General features: G+C 39.0%; 1 protein-coding gene across 1 annotated transcript in view; it reads right to left on the reverse strand.

Moving 5' to 3' along the window:
* Positions 1–27,420, reverse strand: part of nalcn (sodium leak channel, non-selective) — a 69,518-nt gene that overhangs the window by 21,640 nt on the left and 20,458 nt on the right. The window contains exons 11-15 of the mRNA XM_040149351.1: positions 18,217–18,348; positions 15,012–15,179; positions 9,728–9,919; positions 8,004–8,141; positions 7,371–7,445 (exon numbers count right to left, since the gene is read on the reverse strand). Coding sequence (XP_040005285.1) covers positions 7,371–7,445; positions 8,004–8,141; positions 9,728–9,919; positions 15,012–15,179; positions 18,217–18,348 — 705 coding nt within the window. The remainder of the gene's footprint in view (positions 1–7,370; positions 7,446–8,003; positions 8,142–9,727; positions 9,920–15,011; positions 15,180–18,216; positions 18,349–27,420) is intronic.

The raw sequence follows: 27,420 nt of genomic DNA on the forward strand, positions 1-27,420 counted from the left end.
CATATATACATACATACATACACATATATATACATACATACATATACATACACATATACATACATACATACATACATACACATATATATACACATACATACATACATACATACATACACATATATATACACATACATACATGCATACATACATACATACACATATATATACACATACATACATGCATACATACATACATACACATATATATACACACATACATTTACACATACATACATACATACATACACATACATACATACATACATACATATACACATATATATACATACGTACATACACATGCATACATACATACATATACACATATATATACATACGTATATATATATACATACATACATACACATGCATACATACATATATATATACACACACACATATACACACACACATATATATATATATATATATATATACATACATATAAATCCACATACACATACATACACACGCACACACACACACACACACACATATTTATGTATGTATACATTCTTAATTTTGTGGCTGATCAGTGTATGCTTGTGTTGCAATATCCACAATAACCTAATAAAATTTATCAATCAAGCTCTATTCCATAAACAAACCTATCACGAAGCCATTGCCTGTCTATTATATGTGGCTGACGGTTATCTGCGAGCATGGGGCAGCTGTATGTCACAACCATGTATTTCCTCTACAGGCTGAACACTACCCTGTCTTTACTTATAGGAATCTGGCACAAGAGAGAAAGCGAAAATGTCACAGGACAGAGTGACAGGTCTCAGACCTCAATGCAAAAGGATTCAAACGTCTGTTTGCCTGCATGCATTATGTAAACGGACTGTAGATGAAGGAAGCTTTTTTCACTCTCGTCTTACGTTTTCCCAAATATCTTCCCCATAACTCGTCTACCTGGCCTGAGGGCCTGTTTTTGTGCCAGACATTTCTACTTGCACACAAACACACACCAAAATTCAAAAATTAGTGTGTATGCAAAAACACACACAGATATATCACCACTGACAAATTCACACCCATACACACACACAGAGACACACACAGACACACATTATCATCACCATCCCTGCCCTTAGGGGTAAACACCTTTTTCTGTCTAGTTGATACCTACCGGCACAGGATAAACATTTTCCCCTTTCCCTGCACCTCTCCCTGGGTCTTACAGGCATTGCTCTGTGGGCAGGAATGATTTGTTGGATGGAGATGGGCCATCAGTCTCTCCCATCACAAAGCCCACCAACCTGTGACACCATAGATGAAGGCAGAGCAATAACGGGCAGCAACAACATCCAATAGACAAACTCATATTTCAAATCACATGCAGCTATTGGCCCACTGTTGTAGTTTTCCTCTGCCTGACAAAGGTGCGTCTGGGGAGCACTTTGACATTTTAGATGTACATCTGTGTTTTCATGATTATTGCCGACTAAGGTTACATTGCAAGTTTATTACAAAAAAAGAAGAAGAGTAAAAAACACATTCTCTGCATTCATTCTTGGAAAAGAAAGGTGGGTAACAAGAAGTGAGTGAATATTTCATTCCATTAATGGTCTCTTCAAAGTTGCTGTCTCATTCTGTTAAATATCAAATTAAATTCAACAAATTAATGAAAAAGATTGAAACTGAAAAAAAAAATGCTGTATTTTGCTTTTATTGTGACATACTGACTAATTACAGTTGCAGGGAAGTAAACAAAATGCTATTATTACTTATTATTAACATTCTATCTAATGCTGTAATGTATATAAAGATTTTTACTTTTTAACTGCTTTTGCACATTTTTTTGTCAAGAAATATGTGTAAGAATACTTGTTAATTGTAGCAAATATAGTCATCTAAATTCCATGAAATAAATGTTATTATCTAACAAAAATCTTTTTAAAAAATGTAATCCAGTTGCAATAAATTACAGAATGTAACACAACCAGACTTTGCTGTTATGTGTTGTTGCTACAATAATCTTATAATCTTATTCTTATCTCACCTACGAAAAAAAATGGAAAGCACAATCCACAAGCCTTTCCACCATGAAGTCTTTCTAATTTGAATTAATCTCCATTATATTCCTAACTTTTCATCTACAACCACACCTAATGTCTAAGTGTCCTGGTCAGAATTCTACTTTTACAATTTTATGTGTTTCAGATGTTTAAATGTATGTGAATCTGTATAATGTACATTAATAATGTATAATAATATGAAATAATGTATAAAATCTGATTAAAGTGCAAGAAAACAATGGATTCCCTGTTAGTTGATTTATAATCACAAGCTAGCAAGTAATAGAAGGTAGGATTTTAATTTCTTATTACACACCACTTTCACATACTGGTCAGACAAAAGAAGTACAAAATTTTTATTATTTCCCAAAGCCTGTGTCACAACCAATTTCAGACAGTGTTTTGATAGTAATTTCCACAGTTGCATAGGCTACCTTCACCTGTCAGAGGGGCGTGAATATTGGCTGTGATCACTGCAAAGATTCATTTTAAATTTAGTGAAAATGTGTTCAGTTCCACCGTGCGACTGCTCGATAAATATTTTTAAATGATATTCCATGAGACATATTCCACATCAGCTATGAACAGTAACACCCCTGGGAGGCTGATCTTTTTATTTGTGCATGGTGTGTGTCTGTGTACGCGTGTGAGGGAAGGGGAGAAGGGGAGAAGGGGAGAAGGGGGGGGCGCTACTTCCTCCCTTCACTTCTGTTTTCCTCTGCTGTCTACCTTTCTCCTGTCCCAGGCTTCATTTCATTTAAAATTTCTAGCAAACCTAATTTCACGCAGTAAATGCATTATCCTAATCAACACTGATGTGTGGAGCATACACTGCTGCAAGCGCACATGTATATATGTGTGTGTGTGTGTGTGTGTGTGTGTGTGTGTGTGTGTGTGTGTGTGTGTGTGTGTGTGTGTGTGTGTGTGTGTGCCATTAGGAAATTCCTGATACTTCTGTGCTCCTGGCTCATCAGTATTGCGGAATAAATCCGTCGTTCCTTAGCTGCAGCCCTGCTTACTTTCACTTCAATAATCATTAATATTCACTCTTTGTGTATACTGTGTGTACTGTGTGCTTGTGTTTGCACGTGAGTGTTTATGCACGTTCACGTATTACAATGCAAGGATTCTGAACTGTTTCACATGCCAACAGATCACATCACACAACATTAAAGCAACCAGATATTACAGCGCAGCAAGCTAACACTGATCTGCTTAATCACAGAGTGACTACCCACAAGGCTCTGTGCTTCTTTTTGACGTTTCAAGCTTGAAACATTGTAAACCAAGTCGAGACAAACAGTCTGTCGAGCTTGACAGATCCAAGTCATTCCCCTGAAAGGCTGGGCTCCAGTCAGTATACAAACGATGGCACATGTTTTTAGCTACATGCCTTATTGGTGATGTCATCATCAAATCAGCAACACTGGCAGACATAGTAGTTCTGCTGCCTCACATAAACACACACACCTGGCAATGGCAACAGTCAAGGAGAAGTAGCTTACACTCATGGAAACGTAAACCGGCCCCGGCTGACGACATGATTAGGACCATAAAGTGTTGCCTGGTAACTTGCCATCCATACTGACCTGCCTCATTAATGCGCCACTGAGCACAGATACAGGCAATAATGGAGCAGAACATAGTGAATGTGTGGGAGTTTGACCAATATTGCCGCTGACTTCATTAAGTTGAAACTCAAAGTAAGATCGGTTTAAGTATGCTCTTAAAGGGCCTATCGAAGTTTTATGTTTATGTTGCAGTCTGTCACAGTTCTCAGCTCTGAGTCTTAAGGTGATTCTATACGTACCGGCAGCCAAACAGACTATTTGGCCTCTAAGGTGTGTTTTTGGTTGTACGTAATGACTCACAGGACTGTTTTAAACAGGATGCTGCTGACCTGTTATGCTCGAAAGTAAAATTACAGTAATTCCCGAGATGGGTTGGTCAAACTTTTGGCTGAGTGAAAAACTTTCTTAATGTACGTGGTGAATGGCTTAAGAGAAAGCCAGTGCACCCAGGAGTTAATGATCAGGAGAACTGTGAACTACTGTATATGGAGCTCATCAAGAGGTCTTAATTCAATGCGCTACATCAATAAATTCACAAAATCATACTAAATTAATTTATTAATTATATGTTGACTGTTATTATTTTTTATGTTAAAGTCAGACGGTACTGTATAACAAGAAAATGATGGATGTGACATAGAACATGACACTGGCATTCAATTACCAACATACCGTATAGAGAAATTAATTTGTAGAACGGTTCACTACCATCATGCATAATTGTTCTGCACAGGTGGGCCTTATCGCTCAAAGCTTGACTGCAAGTGAATTTTCATTTCAATGTGACAAATACACACCAAAGACACACATAAAGACACCACTGGCGCACCTGCAACCATACATGTCTTGTCTGCCTGATGTCTTTCATGGGTGGAAGCAAAATACAGTGGCGTCGATGGTTTTATAAACTGATTTTCTGACACACATGGAGCATGATGGGGAATGGGATGTTAGGCCAAGATAGATACTCTCATCAACAACTTCAAAAACACCATTTTCCCCACAGTAGCTACAAATTCAACATTAAGCGTAACATTAAATTCAACTCTGATTTGCTCATTTTCACACATTAGCCAATAAATGCCACTAATTACGCCACCAACAATGTAACTGTATACATGTTCCCTGTATTATCAACTTCTGTACAGCATCCCCCTCGCTTTCCACCAAAAACACACACACCCCATCCCTTATTTGACTTCAAATTATACTGAGACAAAATTCTATAACTTGCATGAGCTCACTCTTTGAATAGTTTATTCAGTTTCAATTTTGTTGTTCCATTATATCCAATTAATTTGAACACTGCAACTGTCTGTGTGCTCGACCCTCTGTGAAGAAGAAAGGATTAAAAATGTCCCAGCGAAGAGAATACACACGTGGCTTATGTGTCTCAGACTCTCACTCTAGATATTGCTTGATATCCATTCCATACCCATAACACTCATTGAAACAACAAAGTTTTTGAGCTGAAAAGAAATACATTAGGTGATACTATTTTCTGTGCAAAGCTTTTATGAAGAGTTTGCCATGGACACAAGTTACATTAATGACAAATGACAAATATTACCAACTAGGTGAAGTCATTCATCGAACAGCAGACAAAAATGATTCATCACATACACAGCCCCTGTGTATATTTCTTATACAAAGGTTTGACATGTAATTGGGCTTTTGCCATGTTTAGAGATGCCTCCTCTTATGGGAGGGTGATCGCCATCTATGGTCTATTTATAGTCTGTGTCTGTATCCGTGATGGAAGCACCTGTAAAATAGGCAATTTTACAGTCACTGCGCCTAATCACTCAGCTGTGGGTGGGAAATAACCTGTCCAGGCAGGCTGAGACCTGTCAGCCAGCTGTGAGTGCAAACAATGCACAGCGTTTACGTGAGCATGTGTGTGTGTTCCTGTGTCGCAAACCTGTTCACGCTGGTGAGCTCACAGACAAGTTAATTTATGAAACACTATTGTATGGCTACAGATAGAAAAAGACATTGAGCGGGGGCTTTAATTTTAAGCATCTCTCCATTTATGACCATGTAAAAAGCAAATTCCCATATAGAAAGCTGTCCCGCAGCTACACTTCATTTGCATTTGATGACAGAAACTGCTTATTAAAGTTCAGCCGTTGTGCAGTGACTGGCACCAAGATCTTGTGTGTATTTTTGTGTGTAAGTGCCAGTTTTTTCACACAACAGGGTTTTACTTTTTTAAAGTTAATTGCCCACTTACTCAAGCCTCTGGGGAAGAGCCCCAAAAAGGTGTGAATGAAGAAATTAGTCAGAGCCCTGCCCACATGTGGGCGCATTAATTCAACCCTGCTACTCTTCTCATGGTAGCAACAGAAAATGCTCGGCATTTAAAAAAATGTAGCAGTAAACGTCAAGCAGAAAATGGCAGGCAGCAGACAAATCAGTTAGCACTTCAGACCATGGGGAGAGAGAATGTCATTTTTCATATGTGTTGCATGTGTACTTTGACATTTTGCTCTTTCACTATTGTTATTCTGACGGTTTATATGTGCAATAAATGAGAAGTTGTATACTGGAATATTTACTGGCCATGCTACTTTGATAAATGTCAAAGGGCAATTATGTAAATCAAATCCATTGTAACTTTCCAAATTCAAGAAGAATGTATGCACTGGGTGTCCATGCTGCTTACCAACAGCTGCTTACCAATTATTTGAATTTCACCAACTACCCATCTGAAAAAGGTCAGATATTAAAAAGAACACCAATAAAAGTTGAGAACAGTACATGATGAAAAGAGACTCATACTGTTCACAGCAACATATTGAAACAATTGCTGCCACCAAACAGAACTCTTAATTTTGGCATTAGAAGATCCCTTGTTCCCAAAATTGGTCAATTTCTTTGTGGTTTTTGCATCTCAGCATCATGTTTAAGAACACGAAATGAGCAGACAACAACAACAAATTAATAAATATAACTTTCATGAGCTCCAATGCAACATCAAAACTCAACAAAGTTGTTAGTGGCTCATTTATATACAGTACATGGTGAAACACAGGACAACTTGAAGGCACAAAATAAAACAACCAGGCTTGATCATTAACACTTTGATCAACAAGCCACAGTGTCTGCGCCCGACAATGTCCTCTCACAATTTTAGCTTTGTTCACTGAAGTCTGGCAAGGCTGTGGAGGAATTAGCTTAAGAGAAACAGAATTTCATGTGAGAGGTGATTAACAGTCCTCTCCTTCAATATAAAGAAAAACTGCCCTACACTAGACACCACTTGTTGTCATCAGTCTGGATTATTCTTAATGCTTTGTCTTTCAATCCAGAAAAACATTAAACCTCTAGAAACCTTGTTAAATCTCTCTTAAACTTTCCACCAAAGTCACTTTCTTGAGTGAAAATTTGGCCTTACAGTTGCAGAATCGTGTTTCACCTTATATCAGCCACACCTTGTTTTAATAGTTGTTAGCAAGGCTCAGGACGTTGGTGAGGCGCTGAGTCTCATTATCATCTAAACCTTTGCGGATTCGTCAGTGCTTACTGTATCTGACTGGGCTGAAATTGAAATCAGTGAAGACTGAGCTTGCAGGAGGTAACCCTGCTGCATAAGGCAACCACTAACTCAGAGACACCTCAAATCTCCCAGATATTCATTCATCTGTGGATACTTCACTTTTTTTGGAATCTTCATGCTCTATAAGAACAAACTGTTACTATTCCCAGATAATGATTGCTATTATAAATCTGAACATGAACTTGTCTCTTCACATTATCTACAAAAGCTTCTTACCTGTTTGAGCTTCTTCAGGTCTTCATCCAACTCCAGATTGTCCAAGATAACGGCCACAAAAAGACTGAGCAGAATCTAAAAGGCAATAAGAGAAGTGCATATGGACATATTGTGTGTGTGAACACATTATAATATGTTAATGTCATTATTTCCATCATCCCAATTAAAAAAAATAACACGTTTACAAAGTCATATTACAAAGTCTGCTTAGTAATTGCATTTGTTGCTTGTTCTGTCCTGAAAGACATCCTGTCTGTCTGGGTTGAGGTGTGAGTCATCCAGAGATTGTCTGTGCTGTCTGATGGCTCCCCTTTCCAGAGGGCCAAACACTGAAATGTCAGCACTTCTTACGCCTGCAAGTCTGATTAACTGTGATTTGATGTACCACTTGAGAGAACACTGAAGGGGCGGGGGCACTAATTGAATGCATTAAGAAAACAATTCAAGTATCCTTTTGCCACTTAGTTTCTCCAATCTGCTTTTACTGATCAAAATGATAGAATATGAGTTTGAATAGAATGCTGCAGCAAATATGCAATGGACTGAAATCAACCAAAACCAAAAACCCAAAATTCAACAGTATCTTCAACTTATTTGACTTCTATATTTGAAGCAGCGCAGTGAGTTCCTCACCAGGGTAGCAAACAGATGGTAGAGGATGAAGTAAATAGCTACTACCGGAGCCCACATATGACCTACAGCCACCAGAGTCTGGTCCATGACATCTACCCAGCCCTCCTGGGTTAAGATTTGGAACATGGACATGAATGCCTACAGGGAGGGAAGAACAAGATAAGAGAAAGTGAGAAAGGCAAAAGGCTAGAGAGGGCAACTAAGTACATAAGTGGAAGCAGTGGAGAGAGGGAAGTAAAGACAGAGAGCAAATTACACAGCAAAACAGACAGATTTGATAGTTGAAACATGCTTTGTCACAGAAGAGTAAATATCACACAGCTGATGCACGTATCCCCTTCTGACCATCTTGTTCTAGCTTGCAATTGTGAGGTTTTTAAACATAAACAAGGGAGAAAAGAGGAGAGCGAGTAAACAGCCCTCTTTTTTTTAAAACTCTGTTCGGCTGCCCTCTCATCTATCTGGTAGAGGTCAGATGAAGGTGTAGGGAACAGCCAGCTTTGACACGGTGGCCCCTGGAGTCAGGTAGCATGCCTGCGCTTCCTCCTTAGAATCTCACCTCCAGACTGCAGAGCCCTCCCTCCCAGCCCCGCCCACCTGCTACCATGTCCCAGTCACTGCAGATAAAGATAAACCCAGCAACAGGTCTGCCCACAGGGGAGACCGCCAAACATCATTAACTATGATGTGTGAGTGTCTGTTTGCATACATGTGCGTGTGTGAGGCACAAGTATTATGGAAATGGAGGGAGAAAAATGAGAAGAGTGAAGAGTAACGCGGCATACAAGTGGCATCTGTTTATGAGCAACCATTCATGTCCCGCTGTGCCTGTGATCAGTAAAATGTTGGTTGGGAAATAAAAAATGAGCAGCGGAAGATGTGGCTAATGAGAAAGAAAGAAGCTCAGGAGCACCTAGAAATCAAAGGCGGTTCCACATCTGTCGACTCATCATACAACCCAACATCTGGAGGCCTCCCCATTGCTTGTCTGAGGAGTCCCTCTGGAACTGCTCATTTGAATTTCTAAAGTTTTATTTGGTACATTTTATAGATTTTACCTGCATCTTGCAATTTAAATTACATTTCATGTTTCCCTGAAAACAAATAATTTAAAGAATAAGGCATTAAGGCATTGTGTTTGGATCAGTTTACTCAAAGATGAAAACTACACAGATTCCCTGAAAATGCTGGCTTAATACACTTTCATACGAACTGCACTGTGTCAAGGGTTAGGAATGCAATCCAAATGAAGTAAAGTAAGAATAAAAATACTCCAAACTGCAGCATTCAAGCATTCACTCACAAGAAACCCTGCATAATACAATGAAAAGAAGGCCAATCACAGTCTGGACTGGCTAACTGCTCCTACCTGCTATTGACATAAAGAAGCTAATCAATGTAAAAAGAAAAGACCATCAAGCTAACAAGATAGAAACAGATTTTGTTTAGACACTGGATTAACAAAAATATTTTCAATAAATCAACTACTTATGCCTAACCTTATTACTTAGGATGATTTTCTTTTAGAAGCCGTGACTCATTTTGGCAAAGTAAACCAAAAAAAAAACCACATAAAAAATGTGTAAACTAACCTAAAAAATAAGGTATGATCATACCCAAAGAAGCTGTCTTCAATAGACCACTTTCATTTTTCTTAATTACATGCTTTTGAAAATATTCAGATTGCGCCCTTGGGGACAGGATGAGTGTGAGAGGTCTCTTACCCTGGGGAACGTGGTGAAACGGTCCAGCTCCTCCACAAAGCAGAACATCTGCAGGCTGATGGCCGACATGACAATGAGAAGGCTGGCTGTGAACACCACCAGGCTGCCTAGTTTTTTACCTGGACCAAATATCTTATACACAAAGTCCTCCAGCGCTGGGGAAATCTTAATTAAACGTACCACACGTAGCACCTGAGGGGAAGAAAACATTCACCTCTACTGTAAGGTTGCTGTCTGTGTGACCATTGTTATACAGTTCACATTTTGGTATTTGGAACAGTAGTATAATTCACACCAAAGGAAGCAAGAGGTGGTATTTTTAAGAGAGTTTAAAATAAATGTCAGAGTTATAAAAGCAAACATAGAATACATTGATTACATATTGATTTTAAAAGAAAGATCTTGACCCAGTGGTGAAGGTGCAGTGATACTGTGCTCTGTCAACAGACTTATTGACTAATTGTTTGTGCTGACAACAACCCCCAAAAGGTAATGCATCTTGGTCAGGCTGTGATCAGGGATCCAGAGAGTGGCTTTTGATCGAGCGTCATACTGTGATGCTCATGGCCAAAGATTTTTCTTTAGACTCCAGCTCTAAGCCAAATGTATCGCTATTTTTCATTCCCCCAGGATGCCGGTCTAAAAGGGAACCTAGAGTAAACAAATACAGTAATAGCACTCACAGCATCACAGGTGGGATGGGAAGCTACCTTCTACTCATGATACACAATGATGACCGTTGTCCATTTTATAACAAATGCAAGCTCTGAGCCTAAGAGCAAACCATAAGAGGCTAATTTCACAGAGGACACAAGGCCATAACAGCAAAACTAATTCTTCGCCTATCTTTCTTTTTGTCTCCAGCCTCCAGCCTAAGGCCAACAAAGCTTTGAGGACCTGAAATAGATGCCACTGATAGAATAGAGATAAAAAGGAATCACATATATAGTTAAATATATCATATTATTAAATATATTATTCTTAGTGCTGTTACGACTATCTGGTATAGTGCACCACCACCAAATGAGCAGAGAACTAATTACATAACGTCATGACCACTGATACCATTTCTCCTGAAAATATACCAAGTATAGGACTATGAGTATCAGTCAATAATGAGTACTGATACTGATCCTTTTTGTTTTAACTTTAATTATGCTGCTTCATGCTAATTACATCGTAACATATAATATTGGGATAATTCTTTTCCAAGTAAAATAGGAAAAGGAGGAAAACAACAACAACAAAAAATACTATACTTTATATACAGTTAGGTCCATAAGTATCTGGACAGTGACACAATTTTCATAGTTTTGCCTCTGTACACTACCACAATGGATTTGAAACGAAGCCATCAAGATGTGCTTGAGGTGTAGACTTTCAGCTTTAATTCAAGGGCCTTAACAAAAAAACTGCATCAAATGTTTAGGAATCACAGCCAGTTTTATACATAGTCCCTCTTTTTCAGAGGCTCAAAAGTAATTGGATAAACTAACATAATTATAAATTTTATGTACAATATAATTATCATTTTTTAATAATTATTATTTTTAATACGTGGATACAAATCCTTTGCAATCAATGACTGTCTGAAGTCTGGAACCGATGGACATCACCAAATGCTGAGTTTCCTCCCTTGAGATGCTTTGCCAGGCCTTTACTGCAGCTGCCCTCAGTTGCTGCTTGTTTTTGGGTCTTTCTTCCCTCAGTTTTGTCTTCAGTAAGTGAAAAGCATGTTCAGTTGGGTTGAGGTCAGGTGACTGACTTGGCCATTGAAGAATGTTCCATTTCTTTGCCTTGAGAAGCTCTTTGGTTGCTCTCGCTGTATGTTTTGGGTTATTATTTATCTGTACTGTGAATTACTATCAGTTTTGCAGCATTTGGGTGAATCTGAGCAGATAGTATAGCCCTATATACTTCAGAGTTCACGCTGCTACTTCTATCAGCAGTCACATCATCAATAAACAGCAGTGACCCAGTTCCACTGGCAGCCATACATGCTCATGCCATAACACTGCCTCCACCATGTTTGACAGATGATGTGGCCTGCTTTGGATCATGAGCCGTTCCTTTCCTTCTTCATACTCTTCTCTTTCCATCATTCTGTTACAGGTTCATCTCGGTTTCATCGGTCCAAAGGCTTTTTAGATGTTTTCTGTTCTTGAGTGTTACCAGTGGTTTGCACCTAGTGATAAACCCTCTGTATTTAAATTCTGAAGGCATCTCTTGATTGTAGACTTTGACGGTGATACGCCTACCTCCTCTAGAGTGTTCCTGACCTGGCTAGATGCTGTGAAGAGGTTTTCTTCACCAGGCAAAGAATTCTGCGATCATCCACTTTAGTAGTCTTCGGTGGTCCTCCAGACTTTTTTGTGTTGCTGAGCTCACTAGTGCATTAATTCTCTTTAAGGATTTACCAAATTGTTGATTTGGCCACACCTTAAGTTTCTTCTGTCCGTCTGATTGGATTGTTTTGTTTTTTCCAACCTAATGATGGCCTCCTTCATTTGAATATACACTCAATATGCAATAAGCGGTCTTTGAATCGCATATTGAGAGTTCCCATGAACAGCTACCAAGTGCAAATTCAACAGTTGCAACTCCAGACCGTTTATCTGCTTAATTTGTCATGAAATAACGATGGAATGGGCCACACCTGGCCATGAAGATGATCAATTATCAATTGTCCAATTTCTTTTAAGCCTCTGAAAATGAGGAACTGTATAAAAATGTCTGCAATTCCATCTTGAATGTCACTTTGATGTGATGTGCGAAATTACTTTTACCAGAGGCTATCCCAACTGCACATCTGGCCCTCAGTTCAAGCTGAGGGCCAGATCTGCAGAAGGTAACACAATGAATGACATAATGTTGTTGTTGCATGGCTGAAACAAAAACCTTGTTTTTTCTAACAAAGAATATTGTGTGTCTGCTACCAATGATTAACTATAAACGGCACACAGAGAATGGCTTTCTAGCTGTGGTACATATGTGTGCTTCTGGCTCCAGCAACTTGCAAGACAAAGCAATGCTTTACATAAAATTGAATTGCATTATGTGTCACATTGTCACAGTCAGAGATATTCAATCCAGCATTTTAAACCCATATTGGCTGGATACCAGTAACCAGAATCGTATCAGTGCATCCCTACCAGAAATGTCCAAAAATTATACAATTCGCTGGCTCTCTGAATGAATAAATTGACTGAACTGTTAAATCATGCTGCTACAGAAGTCATTGCAATTCTGAACACAAACACAGAGAGAGTGCCAAAGTGGGTTCCATTGGCTGATTAACAATCATTCTGCCAACTATATGTGTGTGTAAAAGCTGTAGGGCTCTAAGTAGGGCTCTAAAACATTGACATTTTGTCTAAACTGAAACACAAATGCTAAGGCTTACTGTTAGCAGTGGTTGGACATAACTAAATAAAAAACAGAGGCAATCACTGATTGCTTAGCCTATGGCCAGGACACAATTCTAATTCCAGCACAGAGCCTTAAGGTTAATTGCATGTGACTAAATGTCACCAGTTTAAATTAAGACCTACATAGAAAAATATCAGCAGGGACAGTGATTGAAAAATACTTTTCCATGAGTGAGGCATGAGTAAGGCACTTAACTTCCAATTGCTTAAAAAAGTGCTCATTGGCTAAAAGCGGAAGACTAATTGCATTTTGAAAAACTGATATGAATGTGTGCAACTACATGAGTGGGGCACTGCTGCAACAGAACAAAAAAAAATCTACTGACAAACTTATTATCTGTACATCTGAGCTTGTTTCCTGTCTGTATTTGTTGAGACAGAAAAAATAATTAGGATAAAACCAAAGATAGTCATCATTTTTGTCATTAACATTTTTCTTGTTGGCACCGCATATTGACGCATTGCTTGTAAACAGAACACAATACAATTATGGCACCTATTATTGTAAAAATGTAGGTGATCTGCAAAAAAATACTTTTATTCAACCAACTCTAATATAATAATATAAATAGATGTAGATATAACAGATAATGGAGGATCTCACAAGGACATGAAAGCATCATAATCAGAAATACATAAGCTTTTCAAAACTGCATTACAATGCAAAATTCAGGTATTATAAACTGAAAAAAAGGCATCAAGATATAGAACTTTTTAGGGGAGGAGATGACATAGCTGAAGCAAGTTTTATATGTCTTTAAGTTAATTTTCATACTTGACTGTATGAAATGTCTGCCTGGAAGGATAGATACACATTTAACGTAACAATATTGTATGTTTCAAAAAATGTGAAGCATTAATACTTTAATAAGCATAAAGAAATTTAAAAAATCTTCAAAAAACAGAAAGTCAGTGGACTGCTGCTACAGTATATGTGTTTGTATTTTTGCACGTGTTTCCTTGAATGGGAGCCTTGCACATGTGTGGATAACAACTGCTGAGAGAGTGAGATAGGATCAGGGCAGCTTGCATGGTCAAGGATCATTAAAGACACATCAAAAGGCCCTTTACTGTTGCATGTCCACAGAGCTTTTCAACAGCTAAATTGTACTACCTACAGGAAGGTCACAAGGTTCAATTTTTGAACATAGTGCAGTTCTTAAATGCTCTGTACGTGAATGACAATGCTACAAGACACCACTGCCACATGTGTCATAATATACACAGTTATACATAGTTCTGTAGACAGAACTGGAAAAACTGTCTAAAAAGTAGGAAGTGAACGAAATGGAGAACGGTCCACACTTTGGAGGATGTTAGATCACACACGTACGAGCTTGTAGGCAAAAACAGAATTTATAGACAAAAATAATGGTAGTCCACCACTACGAGATACATCTCTAGTGATGCCAAAGGAATCGGACATTATAAACTTCCAACTAAAGAAGCATCAGGACTTTCCCCAATTCTCTGCCTCACATACAGGGATTGAGAACTGACTGAAATCATCACGTTTATACTGTGTCCCCCCAAAAAATGTATCATGACTGAAAAATGGTACAGTTAACCTTGGAATTCAATTTAACCAAATTTCTGTTATACATTTGTATTGAAAGTACATTTAAAGCATTTTGAACAAACAAAGGAGAGGTTTTTAACCCAGAAGAGTAATATGATTGATTTGTACTCATTCATGCATGGTCACAGGAAAGAAATGTCACAAAATGATTCACAGCTTCTCTTCTTCAAGTTTGGATGATTCACTTTCATATTCAGAATATACAGTAAGGGGATTTCTGTATGTTTATGCAATGATGCATATGTGCAAGTGCATAAAGATGTGTGTGTATCGATACCTGAAAGTAGGTAAACTGGGAGTGGTAGAGGTCAGGGTAGATGTGCAGCGTGGTGCCCACCACCAGCAGAGATTCAAACTTGTGCAGAGAGGAGCTGATGTAGCCAGTGAAACCGAGACACCAGATCTTCAAAAGAGCTTCCAGGTCAAATAAGACAGTGAAAGCAACCTGGGATGTAATGAAGAAAATAGAAATCGGTGTTGGCATTTATTACCTGTGTTTATTTCATGGACACAGCTAATCTGTTCACTTAATGTAAAGAATGTTTATTTGCAGTGAAAAATGTTTGATTACGTTTTCTTTTTTATTTTTATTTCAGTGACACAGGTCAACACTTGCTCAACAAGAAATTGCATATACATACTGTATTCATTGCTAACTTAATTTTTTGATGCAAGATTTTTTGGCCAAATGAGCATGTTAGAAATGATATAGTTGTCATTTCTCCACCAATTCTATCCCACAGTACTTTTGTTTTTAGTATAGACAGACAGCAAGATAACAACGGTGGAGAGAACAAAATGAAATGGACTTGAGGGGATACTGGTGCCAGTAGGGGAACGTAACTAAGTACATTTACTCAAGTACTGTACTTACCTGAAAGTATATAATTTGGGCGTACTTGAACTTTCCAATATTTACATTTTCTGCATCTTTATTCTTCTACTATACTACATTTCAGAGGGAAACAATGTATTCGTTTTCCCCCACTACATTTATTTGGCAGCTATAGTTACTTGTTACTTTGCAGATTAGGAACTAATACTCAAAATGCAATTCGTTTATAAATAACCATACACGGTCAACAGGTGATTCACTGTGAAAATGAACATTAATAATAATTCAATCATATATTTAATAATACATTATATCACTCTGGAGCCACTCTGCATAATGAGTAATTTCACTTGTGATGCGTAAGTATTTGCTGATAATACATTTGTACTGTTACTTAAGTATAATTTTAAAGGCATGCCTTTTATGTGTAATGGAAAAGAATATTTTTATACTGTGGTATTGTATAGCACTCCACCAAAATAGTAAATTTGCTTGTCACAGGGAGTACTACAAAGACTCTAATATTGGTTTAGGTTTTGAGTTTAAAAATTTTCAACAGAAAGCCTGCGTTAGAAACTGTGAACATGGAATTTGGAAGACTCAAGCGTTTACCAGTCAGGGTTTGACTCACATAAAGTGCTATCTAGTTTTCTTATGGGAAATACTTTCACTGAGCGCTTTATTAGGAAAACCTGTTCATCCGCGTATTCATGCAATTATCCAATCAGCCAACCATGTGGCAGCAGGTCCAATGCAAAAAATGTTTGACTATTTCTGAAACAGCTGATCTCCTGATAATTTCAAGTACAACAGTCTCTAGAGTTTACTCAGAATGCGAAAAACTGAGCAGCAGTTCTGCAGACGGGAACGCCTTGTTGATGATAGAGGTCACAGGAGAATGGCCACACTGGTTCAAGCTGACAGAAAGGCAATCAGAAAGGCAAACGCTAACCTGAGAAAGGTAATTCAGATAACCACTCTCTAAGACTGCGGTGAGCATCTCAGCATCTCAGAATGCACAACACGTCAAATCTAGGCAGATAGGGTACAACAGCAGAAGACCAAGGCAGTTTCCGCTCCTGTCAGCCAAGAACACAAATCTAAGGCTGCAGGGGCTCAGTCTCACCAAAACTGGACAGCTGAAGACTGGAAAACGTAGCCTGGTTTGATGAATCTGGATTTCTGCTGAGGCAGCAGGTGGTGGGGTCACAATTGGGGCTCAACAGCATGAATCTGTGCACCCCACCTGCCTTGTGTCAACATCCCTTTATGGCCACAATTTACCATTGTTTACTGGCTATTTCCAGCTTGATAATGCACCATGTCACAAAGCAAATGTTGTCTCAAACTGGTTTCATGAACATGACAATGACTTTAGTGTACTTCAGTGGCCTCCCCCTTCACCAGCTGTGAATCCAATAGAACACCTTTGGGATGTGGTAGAACGGGAGATTTGCAGCATGAGTGTGCAGTTGGCAAAACTGCAGAAATTATGTGACTTAACATGTGGTCTATGTCATCATGGACAAGTACCTCAAAGGAATGTTTCCAAAAACTTGTTGAATTCATGCCAAAAAGAACTGAGGCTTTTTCTGAGAGCAAAGGGAGGCCCTACCCAGTATTACTATGGTGTTCGTCATGAAGTGATTGGTGTGTGTATACGAACATTTATTTGGAGCTTGACACCATAGCAGGGACTGAACATCAGGGTATCTCTGTTTCTGTTGCATCAATTTTGTCCATTCTGTTTTAAATCTGTCTCTTACTAGTAGTCTCCACACTTTATGAGTGCAATAACCAATAGCTGGAGGATCTGAATGCTTCTTCCACCAGTGTCGTCAGCAGGGGAAATACGGTCAGAAGGACAGAATAAAATTGGTACCTCACCAATAAAATGTTTACTTCTCCATTAACTCTAAACCCAGTGCCACCATTTCCTATTTTCCTTTCGCAGTCTTCACCCAGATCGGAACAAATCTGCAGATCTCTGGCTGTATGATATGGGTGGAGGGAGTGAGACAGGGCAATATTGCGTGCAGTTTTTCCTTTTTCTTATCTCCTCCACTCAGCTGTGTGTGAGAGAGGTATGAAGGGGATGGGGAAGGTGATCACACTCCGCGCCGTCTTTGTTGACACTTTACCTCTTGCATGATGATGACATCAAACCTACATGAAAAACGTGTGTGTGTGTGTGTTTATGTTAAAACAATAAAATAAAAAGAAACAAATAAATATACTAATGGTGATGAGACAATACAAATAAAGTATCTTGTACTCACTGAACAAGAATACATATACAGATGTATGGATTATAAACGTGTAAACATATAAAATCCCAATAGCATCGTGCAACATGTGAGTGGACAGGGCAAAGTAGTTCCGATTACACAGGATTCGATTTTAATTACACGCCATAACATTACCATAGAAGAAATTCCCAATAAGGACCACTACTGTAGAGAAAAACCCAAGTATGCATCATTTAAGGAGTTTTTACTTCTTTTAACATAAGATGCAATCAGCATGATCTCATACTGTTATACTGTCATACTGTGTTAAGTTGAATTAATATTACAAAAACTGAGGATTTAGGGTGGACATTTGGAATTTAAAGAAAAAGCAGGAAATTCAAAAAAAGACATCTCACCTCTGCCAGGTAAAACTCATCATAGTGCCTGCGGTAGTTCTCGCCTTTATAATAGTTGCTAGCAGCAACGATGACGTCCACAGCAACCATGCTCAGGATGAACATGTGGAACACAGAGGACCGCATCAGTTGCTGTGGAAACAGAGCGGTGTTCAGTTGAGGTCAATGTAAATTGCACACAACAGGTAAAGAGGGGAGAAGAAGTGTATAAAAAATCAAAGGACTTCTTTTCGTTTGACCAGTTTCCAATTGAATTTGATCAAATTCGGGTTTGGATATGAGCCAGCAATACCATGATTATAAATTACAGTTTTGTCTGGGATAAATAATTTCCAGTCTGATTGACAAGACAGGTACAGTATATTGTACCACTGAGTGAGAATTATTCTAAAAGAAAGATAAGGAAGCGGTTTGTTCTCCCCACCTGTACAGTTATTAAGTCCTCAAAAAGTAAGCTGGGTGTATACAAAACAACAGCAAAAAGACAATGGCTATGACTGAAAGGGTAAAAAAGTTTTTAAATTGTGTATGAGTCCAGATTAACTGATTTAGGAAGGCTGCGCCTTTGTGCTTCATTCTGGTCATTAAACATTTCGCATTAGAGTTTGTAGTGATATATGCTTTCAAAAGACTCGAGATAAGCAAACTAAAAAAGATACCCTGTACCCAAAACTACATTGCAAAAGTTCACAGATATATATATATCCACATTTACAGTCAAAATAAAGGTTTCAGAGAACATAGGCTGGAGGACAGATGATGGACTGTCAGATGTTCAAAGACAGAAGGAATATACATGTGGTACCCCAGGTTCTTTCTTATTGGGGGGTGCCAACCATAGACTGTATTGTATATTAAGAGATGGAAAAGGGCAACGAGGGCCCGCAGCTAAACTGCAGGAAATTCAAAGCAATCAAGAGTCTTTCAATGGTTGCTGGGAGAAATCCAGACAGCAGAATCAGTGTGTATTCAGACTGCTGGAAACAAGAAGGGAGAGGGAGAATAAATGTATGTTATTTCCTGTGGGAATAGCAGTGGCATTGAAAGCCTACAACAACATTACACGATGGAAACAATCATGACATTAAAGAATGTGAAGAAACTGCTCCAAGAAAAACAGAGTGGCACAGACCGTGCACTCCTCATTTAGACAAACACCATAACTGTGCATTCCTTTGGAGATAATATGACAGATGTGATCACAGCCTTGAACTTTATGTATGTGGCAGATCAAACAGCTTTTGAGTGGGTAGAATCACTCACCCTAAAAAAAGACTGGCAATCGGAAGGACTGAAAAAAGCTAAAAAGGAGAGGAAGACCTTAAGCCAGATGAAGGAGTTTTTTGCAGCATTGCTGGGAAGATCAAATTCACTCCAGGAAAACGGGACCACTGCCATCCACCCTCCTACACACAAATACACTTACTGTACAAACTCTTTAGAGTCCAGAAGGCCTGATCTGCTATTGTGCTTGGTGTTTTGAAAACAAGTTATGATGGAATTGGTAGATAAAATTATCTGATTTAACTTGTTGGTAAATTACATGATGTATTGCTGTTTTAAGGAATTTAAAAAAAAAGGCAAAAAGGTATGGAAAGGAAAACAAAGAAATAAGGATCATACTCAGTGATAAGCAGAGACCAGAGTTTTAGAGACTGTCCTCACCAGAAAAATTACAGCGTTTAAACAATCAAAATGACCTATGTTTACACGTAGTTAACAAGGGCCTCTTATGTTCATGAAAATAACGACTGATGTCTGTCAGGAGCAAGGGCAGAAGCAGCATTATTGTTATAACACTGCAATATGTCATTGGAAGGAGGTCAGGGTGGATGCTTTGGTCAACAAAGCGTGTGACTTTGACATGGGAGACATCTGTCTGCATCCCATCTCCTGGCTTGTCAGTGTTGGTTTTCACTGGACACAGACGGCAATCTATCCCTAAGCTTAACCAAGTAGTTTTAGTTGCTTGACTAACACTTGGCTATATAGTTTGAGAGATCAGAAAACACTAATATGAATCTTTGTTGTAACAGTCATTTGTAATGGGTTTGGAAGCCACTGTCAAACAATGTTACCATGCCAGAAAGGGGAACCAGATAAGGAAACATTAATTTGGGTCTTTTGGTAGGTGATCACAAACTATCTATTATGCCATTAAGATAGAAAGTCTTGCTGATTTTAGACCTTGAGAGAGGTTTTTTTTTTTTTATAAAGTAAGCATTACTAGCTGGTTCTCACTTCTTCAAAGCGCTGTTTAAAAAACCATCCTTGACAAGTCTTGACCCTCAACCAGGTCTGGAGGGTCAATACTTGGTTTTAGGGTTACGGTTACAGCTTTCGGTTACAATTACGGTTGGGGTTCAGGCACAAACCTGGTTTAAAAGTGGAATTCCAGTTACTATTCTTTGCATTAAAGCAAAAGAGATATGTGGACACAAAATACGCCAGACATTATTTATATTCATTCTATTTAAATTCACTCTTATTATTAACCATAGTTCATTGTCTGTCTCTAGCTTAGCTGCAGAAGGCACTGATAAAAAAAAACCCCGCTCACCCACTCCTCATTGGCAGTTGCCATAGCAACCATGGTTGTAGTCTAGACCCTTAACAATATGATAACAGAACATCTGGCCAAGGGAGAAGACATTCAGAGCATTATGCCCATCAGGGTCATGAGATACACAAGTCTTCAACACAATTACATAAGTATTACATATAATATACACCATGACTTAGGTTAATGTAGGTTACTGTAAAGGGTTAGGTACCCAATAGAATCTTCACACATGTATGTTTCATAGGTGATGTGGTTCAGTGAAGAATAACAATATTTGGGTAGTAAGTGTCATTTGACTCTGTTTGGTTTTAAATGCACCCAGCCAACAACAGACTTCAGAATTGGGTGGTATTACACTTGTTAACTTATACTGCTCATCTCTTCCCTCCTTTATGCATCAAGCTTCAATAAGTGCATCTGCTTAAGACATCTGAGGTCTCCTGAAACTTTTTCCATAAGCTTACAAGATTTCCCTCACACTTTTTTCTGCTCTTCTAAACTTTGTTTTAGTGTTTTAAATTTTTATTTTCTGCCTCTTCTATTGCCTTATGTAGTTGTATCATTATCTTAGTTTAGTAGCTTTATTATTGAACACCACATCAATTTATGTCATAAATGCGAATTAATGCCATTCCTTTAAGCCCAACTGCCTTGGGGTTTTTTTTTTTTTTTTTTTGCAGAACACGCACACATGCCCACTTTCCACACACAGCGGTTAGGCTCCCTGACTGAGATTGGACGTGACAAAGCAGTTTGACATTTCCAGCAACCAGACGCTCTCCCCCATGGGTGTTTTGGCTGAGCAGAGTTGTGTGTGCGTGATAGTGTGTGTACTGTATGTGTGTGTGAGGGAGGGAGCGAGAGAGACAGAGGCAGACTGACAGAGAACAGAAAGTACATGCTTGTGCGTATGAAACGGATGATTTTTCTCAAGGTCCTGACTTTGCCCATATTCTCTGTCAGCTGGTAGGAATCACACTGCTAAGAAAAGCTGGAGAGCTAACTGGAGAGCAGTGTGCATTTGTAACCTCTGCCATATTGAGATACAGTCTGCCCATCTAGCTCTGCCACTGAAAAATCTTTTAAACTTTACCTCACATTCCCCTTTTTTTAAAAATGGCTAAGGATGTGGTTCACTTCACCAGATAACATGCTCCACATCTTTCCGAGGGCCAAATGGCCTAGTTTGCCCAGTGCAGCTGATGGCGATGGTACACCATATAGGGCCTCGAGATGTCAGAATCAATTTAACAGCACCAATTGTGGGACAAGATGGCTCTCCCCTGCCGTTTGATGTTTCTTAGCTTGTGTGTCTCTGAAATCCTTTCCCACTTGTTTGATGGATGCTATTTATTTCTGTTGCCTCTGGCTGGGTCTTTGAAACACCAGGTGCTAACTGTGCACAGGCACAAGCATGCACACACACACAGGTTGAAGTCAGCTTGTGCAAGCAGAAGCCACACATTAAGATGGGGCAATGCCATTTAGCACAGAGTAGTGGCATCATTCTGTCTTACAACAAAGCAAAGATTAATTTCTAATACATGACACAGTACATTCTGCAAAATACAGCATGTACTCAGCTCTCCTTTTTTGACTGCAACAGAGTGTACATGATAAAAATTAGGTATGCAAATAGTGTTGTAGATAAAAAGACATAATTTTAAGTGGCATGTAAATTGGTATTTGGGGAAACAGTGCACTCTAGGTGTGCTTTCCCGATAAAAAAAAACAATACAAAAAATAGGAAGAAATAATCACCTTTCTTCAAGCCTTCTGGCTTCCTTTTGGGAAACTGTGGTCTTCATCACCAAATTTATGCCCAGGCAATTTAAACAGCGCAGCCAAATCTCACTCTCTAAAGGCTGTCTGGTTAGTGTGACATAAACTGTATTCTCACAGAAGAGCTGAGACTCTCAGCTGTGCCCATAAGAGATGTCCCGACATGATCCGCTTGTCAATAAGCATACTGATCATCTGGAGGGTGGGGATATATGCATCATACCTGGGGCATCTCTACTGGCTGCAAATGTAACACAACCAGGACAGAAAGGCAGATTGACAGACAAATGACTGCTTCCTCATGCTCCGTCTGTTCGCTCAGGCTGCCGAGGAGGACAAATGCTCTTTCCACTGGTACATGAGACGAGTGTAGCACATGTGCACATAGCTGGCAGGATATGAAAGTATTCACACAGGAATTGTCACCAACAGACTGAGCCATGTTCTGGCACGATCTCCTGCTACAGTCTCCTCTCTCCTGTTTACTGAGATTAAGAAGAAACTGAGTGGGATTACAGACTGCTTCACTTGATTTATCTCTTCAGTGTCTGGACTGGCATTTGTTGACAAGGAATAAACAAATGATGATGATCAGAATTCTATCAAGTCTGTCTTTTTTTACACTGCATGGTATACAACTCTGAATCAAACCTGTGAGCAGTTAACTCGAGCTGAGTTTGGTATCAACCCAGTCATTTTAATCTATAGCTTTTGGCTGAAGGAGTAGGTGTGTAAAATCTTGCTGGGTTGGGGATCTAACAAAGTGGGAGCCCCTTCACTTATTACGGCCTTGACTGGAGCGTGCTGACTCATGTCTCTGGCTGGAAAACAGGTCTTAATAAAACATGATGGTCTTCCTGTCTGCACCCTCCTACTCTTAATGATATCTACTGTGCTTTGCCATCCCTGCATCTATTTCCTGTCTGGCTCTTCCTTCTAGACTTTTGGTTTATTTCATTTCAGCATATATCACCATATGTGCATCTGGCTGATAGCTGTCTAGACTGAATAAACAATCTGATCCAGTCGTCCTGTTCTGTCTAAGAACGTTGATCTCAGAGGACTGGTTACATCTTCACCATCACTCTACTCTTGCAGGTGATTTTGTTTTGCATTATACACGTACATCTACCCCAATGCTGTTTTTCCTTTTTTTTTTTTTTTGAATTTATCTCCTGCCAATTTCCCCTTTCTCTGTGCCCTCCTTCTCCTTCCAAACAGAGACAAACTGAACTTAACCTTGACACGTTGTGTGTATGTATGTGAGAGCTTAAAATGGTACAAGTGGTGTCACTGGGAAGATCCAGAGGGCAAAGATCGGTGGCAGGGGGGAAAGGCGGGTTCCAGAGAATCAATAATCTCTGGCTGGGGAGGGAGAGGTCAAAGAGGTGTTCCATTCATTGGACCTCAATACCCCCCTCCAGTTAGCTAGTGGATTATCCATCATTCTGTCTTTAGCTCTGTGGACAGAGGGCTGAGACAGGGGGAGTAAGCAGCATTAGCTGCTCATTGCCAAAGAGGCAATGCTAAATTAATCACATGATCCTCCTGGATTACCAGAAATGGTGGCATGTATCATAGCTTTCCTACCCTTCTCTGGAGGTCATTTTTAAGCTGTTTTGATGTTTTTCAAACTGAAATTCCCCAGTTTATCGACTTTTATGTGAGGTTAGTAGCATTTTAAATACTTGTTTTGTTTTTTGTTTGTTTATTTTAATCCATTGGGTATAAAGTGTCACACTCTATTTTTGTTTATAGCAGCCAAAGCTCCAATCTGCATTGTAATTATGGCATGGTGGAGCACCTGGGGCTAATTAGCAGACCAGGTCTGTGGGGAAAGAAACAGGATGCTTCATTAACCTCCACTGGTCTTATCATGCTACCATGAGAGCAAAACTGAGAAACCCAGGAAAGCAATAAAGAACCTTAAAAATAATGTCTGTACTGTGAACAGACACAGAGCAATCAATGGAATACAAATACAGTCTAGTGGGATAAATGAGAAATGTTTTCAGTTAACCCGTTAAATTCCAGCTGGCATGTGTTGGTCACAATTACAAACCCGTATGGTATTATCCATGCATTCAGACTCAGACCTTAATTTTAAACTCTAGTCCAGATCATGGAGTTTCTGAACATAAAAACACGTTTCATGCTGACGTACACAGAAATGCGTGTGATGTAATAGTACGCTCGTAAAAAAATGGAAAATATGAAGGTGGAGCCAGGAAATGGTTGGCGTGGCTTTGCATAAAGACTGGAAACTGTGGGGAAACAAGTAGCCTGGCTGTGTCGAAATGTAAAGTCCATAGATAGAATTACCACATTTTTTCTCATTCGTTCAAACTGTATAAAAATGGATGTGTTAAAATTACAAGTTGCAGGTATACTGGGGGCTATGTGCCTGACAATATTTTGCCTGGGCGCAATAAATTCCTCAAGTCTCCGCTGGTGATAACCATAACCCCCCCCCGTAACTATGTATTGTTTAACTACACTAACTGTATATTAACTAACTACACATATGTATCATTTTTTACACATCTGAGTTTGTACAGATTAAACAAATGAGATACATGTTAACTCATGAGCTTTAGGGGTGCAAGTAGTGGGATTTTGTTTCCTCTGGGCAAAGCTAGGTTCACTGTTTCTCCCTTTTTTCCAGTCTCTATGCTAAGAGAAGTTAATTGAATGCTGGCTCTATCATATATTTAACATACAGATGTGAGAGTGGTATAGATTTTCTCATCTAACTCTCGGCAGGAAAGCAAAGACGAACCCAAAATGAGCTATATAAACAAACTATTCCTTTAAAAACAAAACAAATGAAAAAAAAACCTTTAAAAGGGACATTTTCAAACAGCATGGAAGCTACAGAAGGGGTGAGTTTATGGTTACAGAATAATACTAGAGCACAATATTGACTGTGTTATATCGGTAAGTGTAACAAGTTTATTTGCTTGACTAAAGATCAGGCATCATGTAAAAACATAAAAACTTAACAGTGAAAAAAACCCTTACCATACCCATGTTAATGGTGTTTTTTTTTGTTTTGTTTTGTTTTTAAATTCTGCTATTGGCATCATTTACAAGATTACTGCTAGATCTCATGAGCGGCAATTGCCACCATGCCCGCAAACAGAAAGAGAAAAGAGCACCACTTGCAGAAAATTAAAATCAAATAAAGTTGTGAAAGTACTGGCCACACTTACTGACAAGTAATTTCAGGGAAACCACCACAACGATGATGGCTTAGGATGACAGATGTTGGGGATTTAAGACTATGTTGGGGATTAACACTGTAATATTAGTAAAAACATTGAAAAACAACTGTCAGAGGTGGAAGGGAAAGTGGAGGTGCTCCCTGCTTTAAGGACTATTTTGGTTTGTAGCCCCTCTGGAGAGGAAGCTTTCTTCTCTGGCTCCAAAGAGAGCAGGTGGTTAATCAATTATGTGTTATCTCCAACTGCTGCAGCCCAGTGGACCCAGACTGACCCAGACTGACACACACGCACATGTACAAATGGATAGACGTCAACAGGCAGATTTACAGGCTGACAGTGAGTCACACAAAGGCCTCACCAGACACATACAGGTGGTTTAAAAGGCAGTCCGACAGGTATGGGTGAGCTAGCGGCAGACAAACAGAAGCACACACACAGGCCGCCTGTCTGTAGATAGCGCCCACCTGCCAGCCCTGAAACATTTTAATCATTTGACGGCCAATTACTCTGGAGCCAGGCAGAGCAGAACAGAAACTCACACTTCACTTCCCCGGCACTCACAGATGGCCCTGCAGGCTGGATTTCCACTGCCTGCCTTCACTCTACCTGTCTACTCAGCTAGCACTGGTCCTGTCTGATATGGATGAAAAAAGCAATGAAATAAGGTGTTTGGCAAGGCTTTAGAGAAAAGGAGCAGAGGACATCCATCGTTAATCAAAAATGATACCACCGTAATATGGCATGCCCTATCACACCATCGATGACTACATCAAAGACCAAAGATCGCTGAAAAAAATAACAATATAACCCATTTCGTACTTGACTTTTACACACATACACAGACAAACAAGCGTGCACTACTCTCCACAACATTATCTACAAATGCTCATCTATATATGCAGTGTTCCTACGGTACTCCAGTTAGTGAATCCATTATAATCTTCTAATCAATTTCCATGCCCTGTATCATTTTCTTCAAGTGGTTTTACAGTAACAAAGTGGTGTTTTCATGTTTATTTATTTCAGCATATGTAAATAAACATACTAGTACCATTCATTTATCATTATTTTCATTTTTTTAACATCATGAATGTATTGTTATTTATTTAGAACATAATAAATTAAAAAACATTACAAAAATGCAAAAATATGTGGGACAATCAGTATAAAAATACCATCTGCAGCATAAATGTTTTCTCAAGCTTTACTGTTTTTAAATTACATGGAGATAATCTTGCTTTCTATTCACCTCTCTCTTCAATAGCTATCAAAGCACATTATGGGTTTTATTTGTCATGTTTTGATACATGGGAAAACAGCTTAAACCAATTTACCTGTTGTTTAAAAATATTGGCAAACATTTTGTGTTTACGAACTACAAATCTGAGACAAGGTTAACAACAAAAATCTGTTAAAATCTGAAAACGTTGCCTTGCTTAGAACTCTTCTTTGTGATCCGTGATCTGGCCTTTTTGGTTTGGTTTGAACAGCTGGGTTAGATCTTGCAGTTTCCTGACACCAGCATAAAATGAAAACATTTTCAGAGTGGTTTGATGGCTTGACATGCAACAAAATGCTGTCAGTGTTGTGACTGACAACTGAAAACAATGGGTAACTTTCAAAATTAAGCACTGC

Source organism: Xiphias gladius, chromosome 16 (genome assembly GCF_016859285.1).
Source record: "Xiphias gladius isolate SHS-SW01 ecotype Sanya breed wild chromosome 16, ASM1685928v1, whole genome shotgun sequence".
In the NCBI taxonomy this organism is placed as follows: Eukaryota; Metazoa; Chordata; class Actinopteri; order Istiophoriformes; family Xiphiidae; genus Xiphias; species Xiphias gladius.